At 38.0% G+C, this 17758-nt stretch overlaps 1 protein-coding gene across 1 annotated transcript in view; it reads right to left on the bottom strand.

The window, feature by feature from the left end:
• Positions 1–1646: 1646 nt before the first annotated feature.
• The window catches only part of myo9b (myosin IXb), a 34271-nt gene continuing 18159 nt past the window's right edge, over positions 1647–17758 (bottom strand). Inside the window, exons 13-39 of the mRNA XM_042497470.1 lie at positions 17617–17709; positions 17485–17524; positions 16957–17079; positions 16459–16539; positions 16239–16349; positions 15981–16103; positions 15298–15447; positions 14914–15056; positions 13583–13897; positions 13250–13331; positions 11904–12101; positions 10695–10801; positions 10507–10586; positions 9217–9401; positions 8102–8209; positions 7642–7815; positions 7500–7541; positions 7294–7405; positions 6739–6812; positions 6434–6626; positions 6109–6237; positions 5366–5471; positions 5061–5192; positions 4769–4892; positions 3403–3500; positions 3198–3322; positions 1647–2767 (exon numbers count right to left, since the gene is read on the bottom strand). Of these exons, the coding sequence (XP_042353404.1) occupies positions 2481–2767; positions 3198–3322; positions 3403–3500; positions 4769–4892; positions 5061–5192; positions 5366–5471; positions 6109–6237; positions 6434–6626; positions 6739–6812; positions 7294–7405; positions 7500–7541; positions 7642–7815; positions 8102–8209; positions 9217–9401; positions 10507–10586; positions 10695–10801; positions 11904–12101; positions 13250–13331; positions 13583–13897; positions 14914–15056; positions 15298–15447; positions 15981–16103; positions 16239–16349; positions 16459–16539; positions 16957–17079; positions 17485–17524; positions 17617–17709 (3535 nt within the window). The 3' untranslated portion in view covers positions 1647–2480. The remainder of the gene's footprint in view (positions 2768–3197; positions 3323–3402; positions 3501–4768; positions 4893–5060; positions 5193–5365; positions 5472–6108; positions 6238–6433; positions 6627–6738; positions 6813–7293; positions 7406–7499; positions 7542–7641; positions 7816–8101; positions 8210–9216; positions 9402–10506; positions 10587–10694; positions 10802–11903; positions 12102–13249; positions 13332–13582; positions 13898–14913; positions 15057–15297; positions 15448–15980; positions 16104–16238; positions 16350–16458; positions 16540–16956; positions 17080–17484; positions 17525–17616; positions 17710–17758) is intronic.

The following is a 17758-nucleotide window of genomic DNA, read 5'->3' as shown; positions in this document are numbered from 1 at the left end:
AAGTTGGATCCCCCCTTCCCTAAGCCTCCCCATTACTAAAATAAAATATTTTGCACCTCCCAGTCACTTATTCTCATATTTGTTTAAAGTCTTCTTTTGTTATTTTTTTTGACCACAAAAAATGCATGAACTTTTCTAGTACCTTCTACTTTGGAGGTATCTGCCCTATGACTGCACCGATTATATATGTAAATGTGATGTTTTATGCACTCCTTTTTGGTATGTTATTCTATTATTTCATTTTTTTTCTATTTTTAAGCCTTGCCAATCACTCTTTTCATTTTGCATATTTTGTTAGAAGGAGACATTTTATTAAGCTGTTCCCCGTCTGCAAACAGAGCAGTAGACATTCACACTACACAATAAAATACAATATGGGAACACAATAAAAATAATAAATACACTTTGGAAAACATGAATGAGGATGAGTATGTTTTTGTAAACCAAAAAAAAAAAAAAAAGTCAAGTTAATTTTACTTATTAAGCCCATTATCACAAATCACATCATAGCTACTTTAAAAATAATATCAAAGTGTCTGAGAATTCTGTAGCAATGTGTCAGAAATCTGATCAAAATAGAGAAAATATGGCACATCAGCAATGCAAGCAATAAATGTAGAGCTTTACATTTTATTACATTAAATTAACTATTAATCCATTTGAAATTAACGTAGATGGAATAATCAATTTTCTTTACTGTTTTGATATGTTGTAAGTGTTGGAAAGGATTCAAAATATTAAAAAACATGTTAAACTATGTAGGCTCTCTTTCTATTTACAGATATTAGGTTTTGCATCAAAGTCATCAGATTAACTGGAAACATTTTGACCTGCACTTAATGCATATTAAAGAGCATGCTAATGCATTCTGGGGCACAATATCAATAATTTTGAAAGGTAATCAAGTACTGCCTGTTAACCAGATCACCAAGTTTTAGATTACCAGTAAAAGAAAGTGGTGGAGATTGATTAAAAACGAAACCTTTCTCTTTCCTTTGCTGGAAATATGCCATGGGGTGTGTGCAACTGTGGGAAATTGATAATGAGTCACTAAGAAAAGTGCTTAGTAGAGATCAGCTTGAGATGTAACATCACAAATAATGTGAGACTATTTTAGTTTCTGATCTAGACAGTTATTTCAGTTACATTAATATAGCAACAATATCTTGCCCAGCTTGGTCTGCATTTTCAGTCATAACCCGTTTTCTTTGTGCTTCCAGGTGTGATATTTGGTCTTATTAGCTACTAAAAAAAGTATTAGTCTGTCTATAATTGTATAAAAATGATAAACAAATTATGGAACTAGTGTAAAATAGTATTTGAGAATACAAATAGAAAATCTGATTCTGTAAAATTTCTAACTTTTGATCTCTAATCAAACAGTATTTCATTTTTTTTCTTTTTTTTAGGTGGTGCAGTTTGTTTCATGCACAGTATTTTTTAGTCAGGGTTTGTATTTATTTTTTTCCTACCTAATTTTTGAACATATTGTTCAATGTGCTGTTAAGAGACTCATTGTCAAAGCTGCAGTAGTGGTAACATTTTTTTAAAAATGTTTTTATTTAAGGCTGTTGAATTTACACCTGGCTAGGAACTATAATTTTGGCATGTTTACTGTCCCTGAGAAATAAATAAACTAAACTTAATTTTTGTATTACAGTTGGAGACATTTGAAAATGGTCAGTTTATTTCAGTTGGTGACAAAGTACAAACTCAGAGGATGTTCACCCCTAAATCCATTATTCCTACCCCTTATAAAATGTACAGGCATGCATATTTAACAAAGGAAAAAACAAAAAGCTACATTGAGCCTATAAGACAGAATCTTGGTGAAACTGTAACACCAAGATAAGTGACAGAGAGAAGCATCTTCAGTCAGTGTAAAAGGCAGCGACATGGCCATTTCCTTGCAGGTGGATTTAATCAGTGATCAGTCACAGCAGTAAATACTATGGGAAAATGAAAAGCCGAAAAACAACTGAAACGGTTTCTAAACATTGCATGTACAACGGAGAAGAACTCTGATTCTCCTATGATCCCTTTGGGCACTCTTGTAAGACATTTTTTTCCACTAACACCACTATGAAGTCCATTAGTACCACGGTGGCTGAGCTCAGAATAATGTCCATTAGTACAGGAGACACTTGTGTCCTCAGTTGCTCTTCATCATATTGTCCCGTTTTTCTTAACAGATGAGAAACAGCTTGCAAAATGTAAACTGTACAATTCTGAAATATGTTTAAAATCACATACAGTGTTTGTAAGGAGGCTTAGTAGTCCTTGCTGTTGTCCATATCAGTTATAAAACCCTGAGGGGACAGTCCGTACGTTCTCCCATTAAATACATATAAATTCTCGAAGCACGTTGTTTCCATAGCAGCACTGAAAAGTCTATTAAACAAAGTGCACAGTTCTTTTTTTTGACATAACACACTATAAACGCATACTTAGGGATAATCCAATTATTACAGCTTGTTATGTTATGTGCAGGTTACATCTTCATCGTCATCGATGTAAGGGATGTCCAAGTCATCAAAATTCCCATTAGAGGTCTTGGTATTGATTTGGGGCTTTCCTTTTGGGGAGGGGTCTTGGCTGGGCAGGAAGCACATGTACTGGGTAACATCTGTCTTTTGTCCCGAAGCAAACTCTCTTTCTGCATCATCTGCTAGAGCCATCAGACTTTTGACTCTCTGCGCCAGGTCAGGAGGTTTAGGCGGGCAGACGGGTTTCTGGGTTTTCAATCGCATGGTCACCTTTTCTGGAGCTACAAAAATCACATAATCAAAAATATTTGGTATAAGTTTTTTGTAGTGCATACACACAGTCAACCCCAAGGTCCTGTGTTAGTTTGATACTTGGGATGATAAAAATTAATCAGTGATCGATGAATCGGCCGTTAAAAATGTAATAGAAAATGTGGAATTTAATTGATAGGCTATGAAATGCTGCTGTGAGTTTTGGCTGAGGTTAAAACACATTTGATGTTTGAAATAAGCAAAGTTTCTATATCATTTATTTGTGTAATTTAATGACATGTTCATGACACACCATACGGCCCAGTACGTTTCAAGCATACTGAACTCTTAAGTATGATGTCTCCGTCATATGTTGATCCGTATCTTTTTTTTTTTTTTTTTTACACGCTGATTCTCTATTTCCAGAGGAAGGTGAAAGAACCTTACCTCCCTACTGACCTTCCGAGTCCAAGCTTCCCAAACGGTCCTCTAAACTCTCTGAACTCATCGACGACGATGAGTCCAGGTTGTCATTGTCAGAGTTCTCCTGCTCCAGCTCAGGTAACCGGCACGCCAACTCCACCCTGAGAACAACATAACAAGATGTTATTGTTCAAATTCATCTTCAGTGCGTTTAACTTCAGTTAAAAAAGTCTCTGCTCACTTTTCTTGCTTGATGGACTTGATCCTGTCGATGAGGGTCCTCTCCGTTTCATCTGAGTTTTGCAGTGGAGCATCCAGCTCTGAGGGCTTTTCAATGATCTGCAAAGTGATCACAGCGGCTGAATTAGGTGGGCTGTGACTGTAATCTAGTCTTTAAACTGGCTCAGAACGGTACTGCAGATGCATGAACGTTATAGATCTTTCCTTGTTTAAACATTAGGAAGGAACACAAAGCAGAAGTACTACGATGTTTGTATGTGTTATTATGAGCAGTGTGCGAGCAGGCGCCTGGCCGTCCACATCATAAGCACACGTCATTGCGCCAGTCAGTAAGCAATTTGCTCCTCTGCTCCTCTGCTCACATGTAGAGCTCTGTCTGTCTGCTCGTCTCTCTCTTACTCTATTTAGATAATCTGAAAATATGTGGAATAAAAAATCATGGGATGCATACTTCATCATTTATAAGAATAAGATCACTTATATTAAATAAAACCTTTATATAGTGAGTTATAGATCATGAGTGTATTTTTTTGCCATATTTGCTAACCCTAGGGCCAACTGAAAAATTGCCGCATACTGTGAGCGGGCTCTGTGGTACGTCCAGCATACGCCACGTTCACACTGGAAAAAACTAGCGCCGCTCACCATGGCGTGAACTTTCATGTATTTGCTACAGGCTCTGCATCGGGCCATATGGATGTCCCGCGGATCTTTAACAAGTTTAACAGTCTTTAGGAATGTCTTTGGCTACCCCCAAGTCCTGAAATTTACCTTTTCCAGGCATAGCTGAAGGGTCACTTAACACTGTCTTTCCTGCTTGCTTTCCGCTGTTTAACCTGCATAATTCGACTTCAATAACTCACGCATGCATGTGACTGTAGTAAAAAAAAAAAAAAATCAAAAGAACTTCAATTTCTATTCTTGCACAAAATATATAAATTCAAACACTTTCAATGACCCATGTCTATTTATTTCTATTTTCAAAAACTTTGAAGGACCTGTGGGAACCTCCTGCATGATTCACATGGGCACTGAAAGGAGGCGTGGAGCTTTTTGGTGCTTCTGCGTTCAATTGTGAACCCTGCCTTTACTGTCCATCTCCCAGGTGTAAATAAATATGTGTCAGCATAAAGGAGGATGTTCATTTCGTGAATATCACTTTCCTCAGATTTAAATTATGTTAAATAATAACAGCTTGACAGTGAATTTAATGTATCTTTCTATGAATTATTGTACTTTTCCCTGTGGCAGTTCTGTGCTGTCTTGGTGCAACTTTGAAATATTTCAGCTGAATCGACAAACGTAAAAACTTAAATTGCCCCAGAGTCTATGATGTGTCTTCCTTTGGCCTTGTGGTTTCCTCTCACCGTGTTTTGTCTCTTCAGTTTAAGCTGATTGACAGCCAGCGCCTCGGCGTATTCCAGCTCCTGAATATTCTGCATCTTCTCATTGTAGCGTCGGAGCTGTTCAGAGATCAGGATCTCCACACACCTGCAGGTAACACGGTCAACGATAAATACACCCCCATAAAAGTGTGTTTATCTCTGGAAATACATATAGTATACCTAAGAATAGCACAGGCAGTATTTTGAAGCCAGGGCTTTTCAACAGGCGAGAAAATTAATGAATAAATTAAATCAAACTTGCAGTATGACTCACCGTGTCGTCTTGGCTACATCCTTTATACCAAGGAAGGGGTCTTCCATATCATCTGGACGCAGGATGCAGGGGGCAAACACAATAGCAAGAGAGCTTGGTGACATCTTATTGTGCTCTTCCTCCTTTGCAACCCTAAAAAGACACACAGTTCAAGATCGTTATCACCCACAGTGAGGAGAGAAGGAGTCTTTGCAACCCATATTTTAGCATATTCTGCAAATCATTTTGTGCAGGCAATAAATAAGACATTCACATTACAGTTAAAGAGTAGGCGCAGCAGGACGGAGAAGTTGAGATCTTCCTACCTGACAAGGTGAAAGATGAGCCGCTCTAACGTGTTGAAATTAGCAGGCGGGAGTTCTTCAACTTTTTGGTACACAGCTTTTATTCTCTCAGATTTCTCTGGCAGCTCTGGGGGCAGACAAATATGGAGATTGATGTACCTAAAATACTTGTCAGAGTAAACATTCATATCAGGTATTTTTTGACAACTGGCAGAAAATTAATCTACAACTATTTTGATAACTGATCCCTCATAGAATTTTTTTTTTTAGCACAAAAGGAAAAGAAATCAGTAATTGCAGCTTCTCAAACAACAGGATTTGCGCCCCCCTGTTTTACATACTATCAATTATTATATCAATCACAATAATAGCAGTCTAAATTTTTAATGTGATAACAAATCTAATATCATGATAACAGCAATATTCTGATGTGTTGACATAATGTTATGATGGTTTGCGCCGAATGACATGGGAGAGCATACAGGTCCAAGTGGAGGAAAACAACTCAGTCTTTTTTAGAATATGAATCTCACTAACTTACAGTTGTTATTTTTCTTTTCAAACTAAAGACCTGAGAGATGATTCTTTGTTTAGTTTTGGCTGAATATTTGAAGGCAAACTGTTACATTCATGCTGACTCATAAAACTTATATTGTTGCAATTGAACTTTCTTGAAATAAATAATGAAATATATCATTAATGTAAAAATGAAATATTTTGATATTATTTTAGGGCTATATCTGCCAATCCTAATATTTACTCACCCACAGCGTGCAGAAAGTCGTTGTAGAGGGAAAAGGTCATGAGTGGATCCGGCAGCTCTCTGAGCCAACGTTTAACCAGACCTGTGATGGTGTGGATCGGGTAATTGTCTAAACATGGTTTCTCCGGATCTGATGACACGAGATGAAACACGCAGATTAAACACCCAAAAATGTCAAAACATTTCATTAAATAAAAGTACAGACGTTATAGTTTTTTAAAATTGTTGTTAAAATACAGCATACAAGTTATCACATGTCCTGAGTAAAAGTGAAAACAGAGAACTCCCCCCACGCAAAGACGGATGCACAACATGGAATTGCTTACCGGTCTCCATAATCTGATGGAGCTCCCTCGCTCGACAGGTTGAGCCCGACTTGCGATAAATTCCCTCCGTGTAGAGCCCGTTTAACTCCACGTGCATCAGCAACAACTCCACCACTTTGGGCACAGGGTTTGCTTTACTGGTGAGGACACACACCTGCACCCCAAAGTGAAGGGAGCCCGGTATACTGTCGTCCTATCACCAGCAAACACGAGAGGAGAACACGTGAGAGATGCACAGATTTATAGGGAGTTTAGAGAAATCAATGTGTATGTTTTAAAAGTTGATAAAAAATGTCAGCTCCTACCTGTCTGGCACACCTTGTCGAGCAATCTGTGATGATTTTGCTCAGGCATTTCTTGTGACATATTAACTTGCAAGCTATAATGAAAAGCAGAGAAAAAAAAGATTTTTTTTTAATTTTGTGTTTTTATTGATAGCCAGAAGATTTACAAAAAACGGTAACTGAACTTTACTTCAGGCCTGTTTTGGCAAGTGTATATCACAAAAAATCAAGTGCTTAAAAGAAAAAAAAATACAGGCAAAAAACAAACAAACAAACAAAAAAACACACAAAAAGCACAAAAATAAATACATTGACAAAAGAAAATATCAAGGTACAAGGTTCAAGTATTTTACGTTGTTTTTCTTTTACTGGCTCAAAGTCACACTTTGACCAGTTAGGTCCCAGATAAAGATAAATAAATTAATTAATTTAATTAAATAACTGTGGAAATGTGAAAAAAATGCTGCTTTAACTTGTTATATTGTTTAAAAACATATTAAAATACAACATCTTGTGTATAACACTTTTTTTTTTGTTGCATTTTTACATAGTAGTCTTGTTGCGGTTTGAACTCACCACTGCACATGTAGGCTTTCTCCATTCCCCAGATGTAGGAGCCGCATAGATCACAGGACTGCATGATGTTCACCTGGTAAGTGCTGAACAGGTGATCCAGAGGACTATTAGGCTGCAGGGAGAAGACGTAGAGACAATACACTCAGATGATTTCCCCGATATATGATGCAGAAACTTCACAATGCAGGGAAAGATATTCAACTTACACATTTTTCTTTTTTCCTCCTCTTCTTTGTTGTCTTGGTGGCCTGAGAGAAGCCAGAGTTAAATATATAAGTGATTTAAGTAATAGTTTACAATCAATAAGTAGTTTAGAGACTGATGATTGACTGAAGTTCTCACATTTACCTTGGTCGGTTCTGAGTCCATTCGTTTTAGCTCGCCCCTAATAAAGCCGTCCAGCATAGACTGAAACAAGTTCACCACCAGCGTGACTTCTGTCTTCTTCTTCTTGGACCCAGCTAGCGTGTTCACTTTGTTGCGATAGCCCTTCATTAAATCTTTGTAGCCGATTCGGGGCTTCTGTTGATCACAAAGTGTGCATGAAAAGTACAGTTAGTGACCACTTTCCACCTTCAAGCCCCTCAATTAGTAGCAGACTTAAAATGAGCGACTTAAACAATAAAAAAAAAGAATAAATCTAAATTCCAACATCTGATTTACTGTAAAGTAACTGAAAACATCAGAATGTCAGTTAAGTATTAAAAAATATACCTGCAATGATCATGAATGTTAGAGTCATGCTAATAAAAGACTGTTTTCCTGGAGACTAAACTTAATATTGCACAGGGGAGGAAGCTGAACTGACCTGAACAGAGTACATGCCTTTGATGGTATCTCTGAACTGCATGGTGGCTGTGAGGAAGATGCTCTCTGTCTGCGACAAATCTGTGATTCTACTTCGCAGCTCATTCACCTGAAACAAGACAAGAAAATTGTGAATTATGTGTTTGCCTTTATTGGAGGGAGAAGGAGGTATGACATGTAACACAAGAAAATTGTAGTATGTTGCCTTAACCTTTCAGCTACCGGAGAGCCCCAAGAATACAGGATTACATTTTTTTTTAATCTAAAGATGAACTTTTGGGGCTTTTTGTGTTTATTACAGTACAGCTGGAAAGTGACAGGAAAGGGGGAGAAAGAATGTGGATGACACACAGCAAAGGGCTGCAGGTTAGAATCGAACCCTGACTGCTGCAAAGGACTCAGCCTAATTATGGGCACACGCTCTACCTGTTGAGCTAGATCCCCGAAAACAGGATTATTAAAAAAAAAAAAAAAAAGAAAAATTGAGTTCATTACCAAAATCCATTAGAGATAGGAAAATAGTAACATAACAATTTATATCTTGGAAAAAAACAACCAAACATTTCACTATGAAACTCTATGAAAATGGATAATATAAATTTTATTATGGAAAATCAGGCTTTATAAAAATGTGTAAAGAAATACCAGAAACTGGATTAATAGACCTGCAAATTGTGAAAAAAAAAAAAATTTTCTATCTCTGTTCATCTCTGATTTCTCACTAATTCATCACTGCTTTACTGGAATGATTATATCAATTTAATAATTAATTTCATTTCATAACATCACTTTTAACATCACTGTTTGTATCGCCACCTCTCCCTTCTGCCACTCACACCGCCCTAATCCATGGTAGCTGACTGTGTGCTGTAAATGTATGTTTTTGCTGTACAAACAGTGAAAAAAGTGTGATGAAGATGCTTTTAAGATCGTTAAAAGAGCTGATCTATAGCATGTGACAACACTACACAAAACTGCTCATCTACAGTATAAACAAGTGAGAACCGTGTGTGTGTAGGTGTGTGTGTGTGTGTATCATGATTTGGAAGTGCAATAAATGAAATCTGAGTTAGTGGTTATCGGCTGCGGTTCAGATTGCTCAAGTTTTGATCTCACCTGATTACCGAGGAATTCGTCCAGGTTTCGCAGCTCTTTGGTATTGGTGATCTCACGATCCAGAGATGCGTTCCCCTGCAGCGCCCGAGTGGCCCGGCTGATTCGAATGGTCGGGTTTCGAGTGACCCTTTCACTGCTCTGGTTGGGCATGTGGTAGGATTGTGGAGTGTAGCTGGCCAAGGTGACTGCAGTCAGATGAGGGAGATGTGGCATTATTAGTTTGACATGACAATGAAAAGTTTAAACATTAAATATCCTCCTTCTCTTGAAGAAGATCTTGTTTTATACATGATGCTTCATGTTGCTGATCAGCAAATAACCTCCAGATGGCAGTGACAACACAAAAAGCGTGAAAATATTCCCAGATATCAATGGATCATGTATAGATGCCATCAGACTTATGGGTTGACCTCAAGTCTCTTGTCCTCTTGCTTTTTGGGGTTTTACAAGAGTAAGCAATAATGTCTAAGCTAAATAAAGATTTTGCTGCTTTTATTACACTTACTGCTAAATGCTTACTCTTACTGTTCTCCAAGAAGCCTAATGATCAAACTCAATAAGTGAAAGATCTGTTGCAGCTCTCTCAATTAGGAAAAAAGGCACATTAGACAGACAGCAACATCAAATTCTACATTGTGGCAGCCTGTCTTCCAATGTGTGGACCATATGCTGTTATCACCACTTTCAGACAAAAACTAATGCACAACCACACACCCTAACCTCATGCTGGCTGAAACATCATAGCTAATATACATTGTTATATACGATATCATGCTCTATGTATACAGATGCATAGACAGCAACCAGTGTATACATCAGCTACTCACCATCACTGATCACTGATGCTAGCTTTTTGTTTGTTTTTGTTTTAGAGCTTTTTTCCCCTTTTTGTTTGGATGTGTACTAAATTTGTTGAGCTGTTTTTCCTCCATGATTTATTATGGATATTTACAGACAATACAGCCTCCATGTTTGTAGCATTTCAAAAGTCTAAATGTGCATAAATACAACATAAAAGAGAGAGAGAAGTCTGTTAACCAGTGAGGAATAATGCTGTGACCTTTACTTGTGAGGTGAGCAAACAAACATCGTGAGAAAAATGACATACAGAAAGCTGTGACTCTGTCATTTGTTGCCTCTTTGCATTAGACTTTGTCCTAAAGTAATTTACATTTTGTTTACAATGGAGTACTTTAAACATGTTGCAGCCTATTTAAAGTGTGCTGTATTCACACACTTAAATATCTGCATTGCAAAAATTAATGCATTAAAATTGTTGCTTTTTGTTACCTGTTTTGTCTGACGGAGAGTCACTGCCTGGGGAATATTTAGGCCCCCGCTTTCTCAGTAATCTACCTAAAAACCAAATCCTGTAGAAAAAGACTGTATCAGCTCCATGCAGCAACATATCAAATACATTAAGTACTGTTAAAACAAAGCCATAAACAATTTGCTTTGAACTGAATGAAGAGTTTTACTTTTCAGGACTTGTGAATTGTGACTGGTTTGATCCCTGTTGTCCCGAATCCTCATCGCTTCTCCTGGCTGGAAGACTGTACCTGGACCCATCAGTCTCCGCTGGTATCTGCAACAATGTCAAACATAAACATGCTGTAAGTCAAAATATAAAACTTGCAAACAAACAACTCTGAAAACCAACTTTAACAGGAAAACAAAAAATACCCTCCTGATTTCCCAGTAACACACTAGGACGTCTCTCCCCACCACGTCTCCCTGCAGATGCACCACAGCGGCGTCACAGCTGCACCACCACCAAACCACGCCACATAACCAACATATAATATTAGCACCGCAGTCATAGTCCTTCACCATTTTTACCTCATGCAAAGCAGCTGCACGCTTTCCTGCCATCCACTGAACTCTGACCTTTTTTGCTTCAATTAGTACTTGCAAAGTTAGTTCAAATACCAATAACATCGTGTCAGTGTGTTAAAACATTTATTATTTACATATTCAAGTGATTTTAAACCTTATTCCCCTATTTAAACATTCATTATTGAATGTAATTTGGTCCAAACATAAATTTTATTATTTTTTTCATTACTGATTGTGATTTTTGTGAATAATTAACAATATCCCAGTTGTGTTTACATTATTAATGTAAGATGATTTTTGCCAGAAACGTTATTTAATGACGGTTTTATATTTATGACACCATGTATAGTTAAAAGTGATAATATGGTAAAAGATAAATATGATTATGGTGTGTTCATGACTTAATAAATTAAAGACTGAACAAAAATCAAAAAGTCTTACACATAATTAATTTATAGTCATGTATTTTTGCACTGTAAACATAATCAAAATAAATGGAAATTAAGCAACAAAGTGAAATAATTGAAGTCACAATCCCTGTCTGAATTTTTAAGTGACCAAAAAAAAACCCACTGACATGAAAAAAATCAGTTATATTCTGTGTTGACTCTGAAGTGTACCTGTTGACCTACAGGTAATCTGGGTAAGGACACAATAAAATATCAGAAACGAGCTTTGGAAATGGGCTCTGAGAAGGCCTTTTTGTTTTTCAGGAGCAGCAACAGTTTTTTTTTGTGTCCGGGGCTGCAGAGCAGAAATGAGAAGTCCGAGAGCAATGCAACCTTTGGGACATACACATGCAAGGCCTGCATGCAGAGGAGAGCGCCGGTCAAAGGTCCTCTGGTCAGTACCTTGACCTGGGATTTGAGGGCCCGGACATCCACGCTACTGACTGAGCTCTTCATGTTGGGCACATGGGGGCTGATGGGAGGCAACGGAAAGCTCCAGTACTCGCTTTCCTTGGAGCCCCCAAAGTTCGTCATCAAACCACTGCGGGGGTAGGCTAAGCGCCGCTTGCGTTTGGGATGCTTGCGGAGACGCACCCTGACCTGATTGAGCCAGGAAAGGTGATGAGGCACAGGCTGGGAGGCCCTCTTTGATTCATGTGTAAGGAGATTTAATTTGTGTGTTTGTCAGTTTACAGCACACAGAACTACAATACTCTAAGCCACTGCCGACATTTAATGTTGTTCAGGACACTAACAAACTACATGAGAACCAAAAAGGAAAGTGGACTGAACGCTCAAGTTGTGGATGCAGACCATACACTGTATACAAAGATGAGACATGAAGCCAAAACATCTCCATCGCCCCCTGGTGGCTGGCTGCAGTACAGGTCATAAAGCCCGCCACCCCTATGTCAGATGGTTTCTGTCATTTTAGGTGGTGCTTATCCCCCTGATATACACAAAAGTGTTCATTTTTCTGATCATTTTTGTTTTAATTAGTTATCTAATGCTATAAAAAGGGGATGTGACGTCATGTTTGACAGCTGTGTGTGCTCATCAGTGTGCTCATGTTCAATGGCACTGATGGCAATTAGTTGGACAGGTGTTTGGGCGGGATCTTGATACTGCAGAGATCATTACTGTGCAGATTTTGGCTTCAAATTAAGTAAACAATGCAAGATAGCAGCTGCTTTATCCAGGATATTTTGACCTAATTTTTGCCATGGATGTATTAAGAGACCTGCACACAGCCTTGAAGGTGGGACCCTGTTTATTCCTATTTCTCAGTGGCAAATTACACCAAAAAAGCTCTATTTTCACAGCATGAAATTACCTAGATGATTGACACTGCTTCAGCATCAATGTGCCCACAGAGCACACACCTTAGAGACTTTCACTGACCAAGCCAACCACTTCTGGTTTGCTGAATGGGGCTAAAATGATTTTATCTTGCAGCATTATCTGACTGAATGGATTAAATCTTTTTGGTGATACATATTATTTTGTGGAGGCTGTGAGGTTAAAAAAAATGTAAGATGGGAAAATGCTTTTTTGGGCCCAATGGCATCATGTGACGAACTATGGAGCTGTAATTCTACTGTTTGGCAACAACGAAAATTGTTGCACTTCCTGAGGACATTATTTTTGCACAGTAGGAGTAAGTGGAGATGCAATTTTCATCTTTATATACAGTCTATGCTGCAGACACAGTGTGCCGGGTTATGTAATAACATATAAATAAAGTTTACCTCATTGGTAGAGGGTGAGCTATCAGAACCTGAGGAGCTGATCTTGGACAGTTCGTCAACAGACATGGACTTCACTTTGCGCCTGTGTGGCAGAGAAAATGACAGCAGAGTTATGGTTGTATGGGGGACTAAAGATAAACACTTTTGATTATTGGTAACAGCTTCAAAATATAAATTTTTAGATATACTGCTATTTTGTAATGAAATAGACATGATACATAAATAAAAACATAGGATCAGATTTGTAAAACATAAAGAAAGTTTATATTCTATTAAAAAAAGCTTGTTGAGCCCATATAAACAGAGAAAGCCAAATGAGTTTAGGATGCTTACTGAAAGTCATCTCTCCGGTCAAATTGTCGTCGCCGAACTTCTGGACTCGAGTCATCAGTCGGGTCGCCATCACTCTTTCTTTCCCTCCACCTCTCGGCCTTCTCCTTGATGCCCCCCATGTCTTTGTAGCGCTGAAGCGAGCTGCCCTGCGAGGGGCTGGTGGAGCCGTTGTCACTGTCGACTTTGGAGTCCAGTGGGAGGGAGAGGGGTCTGTTGAGAGGTGGAGGGGATCCTCTGCCCTCTCGCCTCTCCCTGCTCCTGGACCGGTTGGGGCTGTGCTCCACTTTGTTCTGCCTCTTTAACTCCTTTTTCAAGCTGTTATGTAAGAAGCAATAAATCAGAATCGGCAACATAACCATAATATAAACAATAATGCTTTAATATTCGTATGCCCAATACGAACTGTAGTATTAATAGTGTTTAATTTATAATCAGTAAAAAAAGTGATTGGAGAACTTTTCTTTCTGTATATTGTGCAGGATTTGAGAAAATGCCTTTAAAGTAAAGCTTATGGTAAAGCTTTGTGTGACATTAATGCTGCAACAATTCATAAAAGTTTCCTTTTTAAACAATGCTTCTGAGGCTTTTAAGACACGCAGACATTTGATGTGGCTATTGAATAAACATTCAGTCAAACTGGAATTACAAATGCTGCTTTTCTAAGTACTGTCTTTCTGGCAAGTGAATGGAAGGCTAGTTTCACATTAACCCTATTCACCTGTAATTTTATGTCACAAAATGGACCCAATATTTACACTTTTCATCTTCAGGTGTCTCTCAAAACCGGCTATAATAGAGGGCATGTGTTTGCTTCTATTCTGAATTTTTTCTCAAATACCTCCATGCTGAATTGAGAATCCAAAAATGGACAAAGACATTTTTGATAAATTCTAGTAAAAGGGTGTTAACATCAGCAAAACTATACCAAAACATCCATTTGCAAACTCTCACTCAACCTGTAGAGCTTAATCCAAGTCTCATTTATCCAGATGCATGCCCATTACTTTCCAAACAAATGCATTTTTGCTAGAATGTTACCATTTAAAATTATTTCTATTTGTCCATATGTGAGACTGTTTATGTGGAATATGGTTTAAGCAAAAATGCATGTGTTTGGTACTTAGTATTCAACTAGATAAATGAAACTTGGATTATACTGCATGGTATCACATGCATGGAACTAATGTTTTAACATAGTTTTGCTTCTGTTAGGAGGCATGAAATAAAAACAAAGTTTTCTTCACGATTTTAAAGTAACACTGGAAGAAAATTGTTCTTTAACAACAGCAGCTGAAAAACGAGCAGTGCAGGTGGTTTAATTGTATGTGCACCTGTCCCGTCCAGACCGGGTTTGGGTTGACTCCCCATCCTCCGTCGCATATGGGTGTTCTGGCTTCTTCAGGGAACTTCTCCACGCTGTCTGAATCACTGTAGCAGCTCGGTTTTGTTTCTCATAAAACTCACGCCAACACTTCTGAAAAACATCACAATCCTCTGTCAACTTCAGTCCGCTGTGTCTTTAATTATTCTCAAAATGTTGTGAATAGCTTTTTTTTAATTTTTAGACACTAACAGGACAAACCAAGTGGACTGACTATCTTCTGTACAACATGCTTGGATGTCTACAATGAGATGGCTTTTATTGTCTAGCAGTCTCCATGAGGAGATTGCTAATAATCCTCTATTTTTACAGCATTTAACAGTATAAATGGTACCTGTATAATCATAGTGGCATCTTTCTTTTGCAGGAAGTGCAGCCTCATGAGACAGGCACGGAACCAGCGCTGCAGGATGATGATGTGACGCATCACCTCTTTGTTAAGCGTGTCTTGCAGCAGTTGCCTCTCCTTCTCCTTGAGGAACACCTGAGTAGATGACAGAGAGGCACAAGAATGATGAAACCATGGGAACATTTTTACGGTAAACTGCGGTACATTTTAACACATGCATGAGTGCTTATGTGACTTGTGTGTTTTCATAAGTTCATGTAAAGCAGGAAATCTGTAATATCGTTTACGTGAGACTCCTCTGATTTATGACTATATTTACTTTAATACTTCAAAAGATGTTGTTCACAATTTTTTTTAGCATGTTACGCCATTTGTTGGATGTTTTAAATTCAAAACACATGACAATAAAACATGAGTCATGCTGTTCCCATGGGTGAGCTCAGTGTGAAGCAAGTTTTCAAACATGGCAATGTTACTTTCATCCTCCTGCCACAACAATACCATAGACACCTACTCAGTGGCAGCTTCACACCCAAATTTGGTCACTTCTGGCTCCAAAAAAGCAAAGGCTTCAAACCAATGAGTGACATCACAGTAGCTACATCCATTATCTTTACAATCTATGGTGAAAATTAGAGTAAGTTATTTGTATAATCCAGAGTGTTTACCTTTGTTTTTCCTATTTGATAGGTGTTTTTATTCAGCTCCATCCTTTGAAACAGCTCAGTTATGTGCTCTGGTGTTACTGCAGCTCCTTTTGGAAGCAAAATCCTGAACTTCTGAACAAATGCCTATCATCAAGAGAAAAACATTATGCATCCATAAGTGCATCCAGGTTTCTTTTTCATTCTCAACTCTTTGAATGTGCAGTGAAGTTGTATATTTACATACAGTATATATAACGTCATGCTCAAATCATTTCCCACCTCGAATGTGTATTTGGCGCTGTAACCAGACTTCTGCATGTGTACCATCTGCAGTATGCCTGTGTGCTTGATCTGCTGCAGCACAACTTCATCATCAAAGTGCAGCTCCTTCTGCAAAAACAAAATATTTTACCCAAAGTGATGAACTGTGTTATACATGCCAATATGTAAGACTGCATTTACAACCATGATGATGACACAGATTCACAGATGACGTTACCTTTTCAGCATTGGAACGAATGCAGAAAATAAATAATGGCTCTGCTTTTTCAACTGTCTCAAGCAGCTTTCTGAGAGAGGCCTGTGAGACACAGAGGTGCATTAACTAACGGTTGATGATATAATTATGACAGAAAATTGAAAATTGTATTTGGCTCGATTGGAAAGGGTGTAAAGGTTTTAAAATCCATTTGTAAAGGTGTCACTGTGGCCTACTAAATATCTGGTATTGAAAAAAAGGAAAGAAAATGCTGCCAGAGGACCAGATAAAATGTACCTAAGTGTCTTATTGCAGATCACAGTGGCTTACTGTGGCCTGAACAAAAAACAAAAGTGATTGTGTGAAAGTAAGTATCACATTCAAATAACGGATATCTCATTTTGAGACGACACCTAAATCAAACCTTTCCCTTTCTCATACATGAATGTCACATTAAGTTATGATTGAAGTTTATGGCACGCAGCAATAATAGTAAACAAAGCAGCAGAGAAAACAAACCTGGAACTGGGCAGCAACTGTCGGGGGCTTCGTTGTCCGATTAGGGTGGAAGATGAATTTGCTGGTTCGGTCATGCGCAGCGTTGCCGACAATATGTCGGAGGGAGTGCAAATCCATGAGGTTCTGTTAAATGAGACATAACGTGAATTTTAGGTGGACACATATAACATAATATAATAAATAACTCTTTCATTTTTCAGATTTAATTTGACAAGCGTTCACGTGTTATCTGCTACTATGTGCAGCTTTTTATTCTGTGTTTTGTGTGTTATGTGCTTTTTTGGTGTAGTTTTATGTTGTATTGTCTGTCTCATGTCTTCTTCTTTGTGCCGCTTTATATCATGTGTTATTGTGTGTATTGTTTGTCTTGTGTCTTTTTTTATACTTTGTAGCTCTTTCTGTTATGACATTGTGCTGTAACATTTATGTTTTAAACTGTTCATGGTCACTTTTAAATAAAATAAACAAATACATGCACAAGCATGTGTGTATTGTGGTGCTGAATCAATGATTTTTTTTTAACTTTACCTTTGGAATGAGCTGCTTTTGTCGACCGCTCCGACTTTTTCTGCAGGAAATAGAGACAACATGAAACCCCATTCAACAGGTGAAGCTTAACACATCAAAATCAGTGTGCTTAAAGCCTTAAGGCCCACTTACTTTCTCTTTTCATAATTGACAAAGATGTCTTCAAATACATCAAGAGGATGTTCATCGGAGCGATCAAAGGAGAAATCCAGAGTCAGGCTGTTGCTGTTAATGTCAAAGAGGTACACAAACTTTATCAGCAAAGACAAAGGTA

This window comes from Plectropomus leopardus, chromosome 12, assembly GCF_008729295.1.
Source record: "Plectropomus leopardus isolate mb chromosome 12, YSFRI_Pleo_2.0, whole genome shotgun sequence".
NCBI lineage: Eukaryota > Metazoa > Chordata > Actinopteri > Perciformes > Serranidae > Plectropomus > Plectropomus leopardus.
The sequence above is the reverse complement of the archived record's forward strand: the minus strand, read 5'-3'. Positions and strand labels throughout refer to the sequence as shown.